The 8,487-nt window shown below is 48.3% G+C and overlaps 1 protein-coding gene across 6 annotated transcripts in view; it reads right to left on the minus strand.

The window, feature by feature from the left end:
- Scube2 (signal peptide, CUB domain and EGF like domain containing 2) overlaps nt 1–6,086 on the minus strand; it is a 73,895-nt gene extending 67,809 nt beyond the window's left edge. For 5 of the 6 annotated variants that reach the window (XM_031387827.1, XM_031387830.1, XM_031387829.1 and 2 more), the window contains exons 1-2: nt 5,864–6,058; nt 4,522–4,644 (exon numbers count right to left, since the gene is read on the minus strand). In XM_031387827.1, the coding sequence (XP_031243687.1) occupies nt 4,522–4,644; nt 5,864–5,990 (250 nt within the window). In that variant the 5' untranslated portion in view covers nt 5,991–6,058. Of the gene's footprint in view, nt 1–4,521; nt 4,645–5,863 lie in introns of all 6 variants that reach the window. The other variant, XM_031387828.1, reaches the window with a different exon arrangement.
- Between the last annotated feature and the right edge of the window lie 2,401 nt (nt 6,087–8,487).

Consider the following 8,487-nt stretch of genomic DNA (forward strand, 5'->3'; position numbering starts at 1 on the left):
TTGGTTTTTCGAGACAAGGTTTCTTTGTGTAGCCCTGGTTGTCCTGGAACTCACTCTGTAGACCAGGCTGGCCTCAGACCCAGAAATCCACCTGCCTCTGCCTCCCAAGTGCTGGGATTAAAGGCTTGTGCCACCACTGCCAGACACAAACTACTATTCTTAAGGGCGGACTGTGTGCCCGGCATCAGACAGCCAACAAAGAATGAGTAGCGTCTTTGGAGGTTCTTGGTCTTATAATAATATGTCAGGGCTTCCCACTCCCCCATTTTTTTAAACTTTATCCCCTCTCTGTCTCTGTCTCTATCTCTGACTCTGTCTCTCCCTCTCTCCCTTTCTCCCTCCTTCTTTCCCTCCCTCCCTCCCAATTTTGTGTTTTTATGAGATTCCTGATGTGTGAACAAGTGGGTCTCTACATCTATATCTATTTCTTGTGCCTTCTCTTGGTCTCTTTTTCTTTTGTTTGTCCTGTTCCTGTTTGTGTTAGTTTTAGTTCATGTTTTATTTTTATTTATTTTACTATTATCCCTTAAGAAGACTGTCTGGGGACTGGAAAAAGGGCTAGGCGGTCAAAAGCAGTGACTGCTCTTCCAGAGGACCCCAGTTCAGTTCTGGCACTCTCAATTATCTGTAACTACAAAATCTGACACCCTAACACAAACATACATGCAGTCAATGCACCAATGAACATAAAAATAAATAAATTCTGGGTTTGTTTTTTTTTTTTAAAGAAGCCCGGTTGTTTTCTAATGAAAGACAGAAAGGGAACGGATCCAGATGGGAAGGGAGGTGGAGAAGAACTGGGAGGAGTGGAGGGAGGGGGAACTGTAATCAGGATAGATTATGTGAGAAAAAATTCCATTTTTGATAAAAGGAGAAAAAGACAGGAGGTCACAAGCTTGAAGCCAGCCTGGGCTGTGTGATGAGTTTGAGGACAGCCTGGTTCATGTAGCAAGATTCTGTTTCAAAAACAAACAAAGGCAGAGGTATATCTGTGCGACAGACTCGTTATTCACTAATAAAGAGGAAGTGTGGGTACAGAGTGCACGTGATACTGTTTCCCTAGCAGCACATACAAGGAACCTGGACTAGAGGAGTCTGTCTACTCGAGGCGTCCAGGAAGGATCTTCATTGCTAGTTAGCTGCAGCTGGGCCTGGGAAGGTAGCAGAAGTAAATTACTGGTTAGCTGTTGCTGGGGAAGGGCTGGAAATCAAGTGGGCATGATGGCTATTACTGAGAAAGTAGAGTGTTTGAAAACTATGTATATGTGGCTGCAAGACTCAGACAATTTATCACAAATCTTTGGGTTGTACATATAAAATTGGTGAGATTATGGTATCTACACGATGCATCTGAAAATTTGTTAACAAAGGAAACAGGCTTATTTGTTATTTGCTTATTTGTATAAAAGACATAAAGGAAAAATAAGCAGAAAATTACAGGTATGAGGGGGAAAGGGGCAGAAAGAGGAGCCGTGGGACAGGGCGAGGCGGGCAAGAAAGCACCACATCTGTGTGAGGACACCAGTTTGGTATTGTAGAAATGCAGTGAGGTTTTATCTATGTGCATAATACAAACAAACAGCCAGGAGGTGTAGGGGTGGGAGGGGATGGGAATGAGTAAGTGACATACAGAAAGAAACAAACTAAGTATATTATGAATTAAAACATAACTGAGACACATCCATAAAGCGCTAACCTAGATAACTAAGCAACCACTTACTGAATGTCATAAAAGCACGAGCTGCTGCGTGTTGTACTCTCCTTAATAAATACTGTGGTTAGTGAAACTGGGGTCCTCACAAGGCCATGCATCAGTAATCCTGTAAATATGTCCTGTATCTACTAAGGTTGAACAAAGGTAAATACAGAGCAGCAGTAAGAACTGGATTTCTCACTATGCAAGGAAAAACCTGCAAGGCTAGAGTTACTGGGTTCTAGCACAGAAGTCAAACTATTAGTGCTACCCACAGTTTAAATATAGATTCAGAGGAATAAAACAAAGACTAAACAAGCTAGGCATGGTGGTGCACACCTGTAATCCCGGCACTTGGCAGACAGACAGGTAGATCTCTGTGAGGCTGAGCCCAGCCTGGTCTACATAGCAAGTTTCAGGACAGCCAGAGCTACATAAAGGAGAGACCCTGTCTCAGAAAAGCAAACAACAAGATGAGTAAATGGTACACATGCAAGGGCATCCCAGCTCTGTGCACTGAGGAGCCCTAGGTACAAGGCTCCTCTGAGAACACCACACACATAGGTCCTGGGCGCTGTACACCCTTATCCTTTTCCGTCAAAAGAACCAGAGCTATCGTGGGGTGTGGTGGACTCCAGGGCAAGCGGAAAACATGAGAACGGTATGGAGGATCTTGTAATATAAAGTATTAGGAAATTCTTTTTTAAAAAAAGATTTCAAACAGGCACCAGTGAGGAGGAGCTTCCAATTGCTTCAGCTAAAACAATTTGAAAATAAATAATGAAATAACACCAATATGCAAAAGTATACAATGAACTAGATGAAGGAATGGATGAATAAGCAAGAGGGGCATATCTTTAAAAAAAAAACCAGTTTAGAGGTGCATAAGGGGGGATCAGTGCAAAGTTTCATGGAGGTGCATGTTATAGTTACAGCTGCCACAGGCAAGCTCCATGGTTGGACACCAAAATCAGTGAACAAAGACTTGACATTTCAAAAGTCCCCTCCACCAATATGCTTCCACAGTAAATATGGGGAGGAAATAGTAACTTGGCAGTAGAGAAACCAACAGACACCATCCTTTTGTTTTTTTTGTTTTGTTTTGTGTTGTTTCAAGACAGGGTTTCTCTGTGTAGCCCTGGCTGTCCTGGAACTCTCTGTAGACCAGGCTATCCTCAAACTCAAAGAAATGTTCCTGCCTCTGCCTACCAGTGCTGTGATTAAAGGCATTCACCATCACTGCCCAGCTCAACAGACACCATCCTAAACCAGATGCTAAACAAGGTTAGCATCCTGGATGGGGCATAGTGACACCATATATCACTGATGTGGTTTACTGGGAAAGTCACTGTGGTATTTCCATGACAGTCTTACTGAAATGCCAGCAAACCACACCATTCGGTGTATAGCCAAGGCTAGACTCAAACTCACGGCAATCCTCCTAGCACAGCCACCACACCAAGCTCTATCAAGTCTTTGCCTCTTATCATGAAGCAAATGAGATCACAGTGTTCAGCAAAACTGTCAGTGCTGGGACCAAACAGATGGCTTTAGTAGTTAAGAACACTTACTGTTCTTGAAGAGGACTCAGGTTCAGTTCTTAGCAACCACAAAACCACAACAGGCAGTTGACAATTGCCAAGCATGAGAGAGACTCTGCTGAGTGTTCAGTATCACCTGAGTCAGATTAAGGTGGCATATGCCTGTAATGTAAAACTTAGGAGATGGAGGCAAGATGATCAGGAGTTTGACGACATCATTTTCTCGGCTATAGAGAAAGTTTGAGGCCAGCCTGAGCTACAAGAGACCTTGTCTCAAAAAAAAGTTGATGTTGGAGACAGACAGACTAAGGGCTGCAGAAACACAAGAGACATGGGTACTGGCTATGTGGGTCAGGACCTGGAATTAACTCTGGGGCAGAAACAGAACATCAGGGGAAATCTGATGAAAATTGAATGATGTTTACAGTTGTTTTTAAATGACATTGTGCCGTTGTTACTTTCCTGGTTTGGGTGACTATACCATTTTGTAAGCTGATCGCATTGGGGTGAGATGAGTGGCAAGTGCCCGTGAGCTTGGCATGGTTTTTCAAGCTTTCTGGCCTGCAAGTATTTCTAAATAAAAAGTTCCCTTAAAAAGAAAACACCGAAGGCTAAGTGTTTATGGCCCCAAGTCTCCTGTCCTCAGTGTTCTTGTCCATAAAACGAGCAATGGAAATGACCCAAAGTTCCCCGAAGAGCCCTGTCAGGGCTAACATTCTGCTTTCTCCTGTGAGAGCAGTTTCCATTCAGTTCTGAACTTGAGTTCAGTCACTGGCAGAGTCCAGACTTCAGGATCTCAGGTCTGCAGCACGGAAGAACTAAAAATCTCCCTCTGTATATATCTTTCCAGACTGAACCTGCCACTCAAATAAGGCAGTGCCTGGGTAGAATTCTAAAGCCTATCAGGTCCCAATATTAGTCAGCCCCAAACCACAGACAGGATGGATCCTCCAGAGACAGCAGAAAGCAGGACTCCAGTCCTTAGTCTCCAGGGAGGCAGGGTCCTTGAAGCTCAGTCTGGCTCTCCTGGTGAGTGGAATCAAAAGATAGCAATTGAGTTTCCTTTTCCAGGAGCCACACAACAAAAGGACCTTTTGGAGTCAGGAGAAAACTGTAATCATTCGGGAGAGGACCTAATGTCCCAGCCCTTTGAGGACCTGAAAATCATTTCAAAGAGCAGGTGGCAGGATTCAAGATAGGAGTGGCCATTTAGACAACGCGAGCTATCAAAGCTAAGGAGGTAGCTGCTTCCTGGCTGCCCATGGGCCCACTGCCCAAGTCACTTACCCTCACACTGCCTGCCGTCCCCTTGGTAGCCAGGCTTGCAAGAGCACTTGTAGGAAGTGGGTGTGTTCTGACATAGCGCATGAGCATGGCAGTCATCTAGCCCTTGGGCACACTCATCCACATCTGCAAGAGAACACAGCAAACACCTGGTACGCTACCCAAGCTGCGAGTGATCTGGCTCTCTCTCTCTCTCCACCTCCCACAAGCTCACCCCTCTCTACTCCTCTAACCCCCATACTGCTAGGACACCCCAGAATAAACTACATCATGCCCAGACCCATTTCCAGATGCACTGTTCCAAGTGGAATCGTGCAAGTAAGGAGGACACCCTTACTGGCCTCCAAGACTCAGTTCAGATGTGCTCCTCTTGGAAGTAAGCCATGATCCCCTGATGTCAGGTAGATGTTCCCACCACAGGCGCCCATGTATTCCCATGTACTTAGCTCATTCAGAGCACAGAGTATGCCGGTTTGTCCCTGTCCACCCTCACCTGTCTCTCCACAGTACCCTAACAACTAACCAGCTCTTTGATGCCAAGCCAGCACTGTGTCTGGCATATAAGGATAGACTGCCTGCTAAGAGAGAAGAACGAAGAGCAGAGTTGGCTAGAAAGTTCCAGAAGACCGCCAAGACAGCCGTCTCTCAGCTTTCTGGGTCTGGGATGTGGGGGTGAAAGCTTCCCAGGTCTCAAGCCATCAGCATCCTGAGCCCTCAGACCGTGCAGTGTAGGAATGGTGTCCCACAGCCCCCAGCCACAACCCTGCCACTTCTCTCAACCTGCAAACCCACCATAGCCAAGGCATTTCCAGAATCGATATCACTCCTGGGTATGAAGATAAAAACGCATGAGTTTCGAAAAAAATTTTAAGTTCAGTCAAAGCAGACTGTGCAGAGTTATAATACATGGCTGCTCCAAATCTGGAGGCTTAGGGACATTCCAGGTGTTGGCACCGTAGCAGTTCCATGCCCACAGAAGTCTCTGCTGCTCATCCCGGAGCTAGCAGAACTTATCAGCCCCAAAGGAAAAAAGGGGACCAAATTGCCATGAGCTCAGTTTCCCCATCTACACAAGGGGGAGCTGGACCTCAGAGTCCAGCAACAACCAGCGACAAACTGGACAACAGGCACTCTCAGAGACCCTGAAAAAACAAAACAACAACAACAACAAAAAACGATAGGTACCAGGGAGGGAAAGGTCAACAGCCCGGAGCTGGAGCCTCTGTCGTCCCCTTCGACGGCGGGGACAGAGGGTGAGGACTCTCTGGATCGAGAGACCACGCAAGGGAACTCAGGAGTCCCTGTCCTGCGCCGTGCCAGGTGCGCCCCGCGACTGCACACTCACCCTCGGACGGACGGCTGGTGAGACCCTGGTCGGGAGGGACGGCGGCGGCCAGCAGCGGCGGCAGCAGCAGCAGCAGCAGCAGCAGTGCCCGGGCCTCCCGAGGCCGACGGCAACCCGCGACCCCCATGGCAGCCGCAGCACGCGGAGCCGCTTAGAGCCTGCGGCCGCAGCGGCGCGGGGAGGCGTGTGCGGGCTCCCGGCCTCTGCGCCCGCCGACACCCCCGGCCCCGCCCGCCCCGGAGCCCCGGCCTCATTTTCACATAGTCCTCAGGGCCGCCCCGCCCGTCTGGCCCCTCCCCGGCCCGGGGCGGAGGGGGCGCGGCCGCCGTGGCCCAAGCGGCTGTCAGCCGAGTCCTGCGCTCCCTTGCTCGCTCGCTCGCTCGCGGAGTCTCGGCTCCCCTGTGCTGAGCGTCCTCCACCTTGACCCGCTCCTTCCAAACTGAAGTAGTCACAGGGCGCCCGGAGAGTGGCTCTCGCTTAGTCCCCACACAATGGGACACTGGACCCCAGGCCCAGCACCCCTCCAACAACATTTTCTTGGGGTTCCACATACCCTGTCAAGAGAACTTAGGACAAGGCTGAGTGGCCCCAGCTGCTTTGCCCAGGCCACCACACATTTTACTGCCTGAGCCTGACCCTAGTCAGGTCTCGTTGGTACCTTAGTCCCAAAGTCGCACCGTGAGACCGTGAGAACTCTCTCTCCTTCTCTCTCTCTCTCTCTCTCTCTCTCTCTCTCTCTCTCTCTCTCTCTCTCTCTCTCTCACACACACACACACACACACACACACAGAGAGAGAGAGAGAGAGAGAGAGAGAGAGAGAGAGAGCTGAATTCAAAATCACAGCAGAAAGTAGTTCCTCGTTGCAATCTACTTTAAGTGTAAGGAAGTAAAAGAAAAGAGGGTCCAGAGATCAAGGTGGACCACCGTAGGTAGGAGAGCTCCCAACTTTGTCCTGGGCATAGGTGGCATCATGACCCACAGGAACTTACAAATATCAGATTTGGTGAGCTGCAAGTAGAGGCAATGGCCAGCACCTATTCCCCACAGCCAGGCCTTCCCATCTTTCCCGGGCTCAGGTGGCTGGGGCCACTACAATCTGCATCATTCTAGGAACAAATGGTTTAGGGACCCCTTAATGGAAGAAACAGAAGGCCATACGCAGAGATATGAATGCTCGAATTTGGATTTCTCTGAATGGTTCTTATTCCTTTTTCTCCTGTGACTATTTACATACATCTTCATGGCTACATATACGGCACATGTATAAGTGTATATTCACACCCACTAACTCCTTGATGATGGTGATGATGATGATGATGATGATGATGATGATGATGATACACCAACCCCCCCCACCCCCCCACCTAGCACATGCACAGGAGCACACATCTTGGGGGTTTATCTACCAGCTACAGTTTCCCACCTCAGCTCTCTGAGCAGCTGTCTGCCACCCCAGCCTGTGTCTGCTCAGGGCCCAGGCTGAGCCTGTCTTTTGGGGGGGTTTATGTATTCCACTGTGGATGGAGACTCTGAGAAACGAACTTTCCTGTTTTCCCTTTAACCTTTCCTCTCTAGAAAAGGCAGTCAGGTCCCACCCCTTTCTCTGTCTCTGGCTCCTCCCTCCCACTCCTTTTGTATTTGGTGCTGAGAGAGACACTTGGCTATTTCTAGTTTGAAGGGTGGTTTTTTTGTTTTGTTTTGTTTTAACACATTTGTAAATCTTCACTTAGTGAGACGTTCCCTCCAGCCTTTGTCTTTAATGGTGGCCATAAATTACCGCCCTCTTTTCTCCTGGGTGCATCAGGCTTCATTGCTTTTGAAATGATCAAAGTTATTTCTTCTAAAACCCAACTCAAAACTTCCCATTGTGTGGCACAGCGCACAGCGCTCTTTAGCTCCAGTCAAAGCACATAAATACATAAAGCTGCCCATGAAACCTAAGTGGTCTCCTCCAGCACCCTCGTGCCTAGTAGAGAAGACAGCTGTCCTTTGTTGCCTCTGCTCGGTTACTCCAAGTTTATGTATCAACAAGAGTACAGATCCATAATGATAAGGCCTAGTGCCTTTTGCCTGAAAGGGTCATTTTTGTTGTTGTTATGGTTCCTGGAAAAAAAAAATCACAACTGGCTCAGATGTGAAAAATTGTTCTGAATCCTGTTTTGTTTATTCTGGTTTCACACAAACCTGTTTTGAGATTGTCAGCTCCTAGACTCTTGGGCAACCTTTCTGACACTTGAAATTAAAGTCAATATGGTTTATGGCTTCAAATTTCCATAGGGGAAAGTTGGGGAGGGGTAAAATGTCACCACTGTTGGAGTCTGAAGTGGCCGGGGTGGCTCTGCACTAGCTGCTTTCTGTCCTGTTGTCCAGCTGAGGTCCCCACAGGCACTGTGTCTGAACTGAGCTGTCTCCCTGCCACCTCCCCTCCTGCCGGCTGCAGGCCATGACCAGGCTTGAAGAGGTAGGTGGCCCAGGCAATATCTAGAATTCTTGCCATTCTGGAGAGATAGCATAAATGTCCTATAACAGCCAGGCAGTGGTGGCACACGCCTTTAATCCCAGCACTTGGGAGGCAGAGGCAGGAGGATTTCTGAGTTCGAGGCCAGCCTGGTCTACAGAGTGA

Source organism: Mastomys coucha, unplaced genomic scaffold, assembly GCF_008632895.1.
Source record: "Mastomys coucha isolate ucsf_1 unplaced genomic scaffold, UCSF_Mcou_1 pScaffold21, whole genome shotgun sequence".
Classification (NCBI taxonomy): Eukaryota; Metazoa; Chordata; class Mammalia; order Rodentia; family Muridae; genus Mastomys; species Mastomys coucha.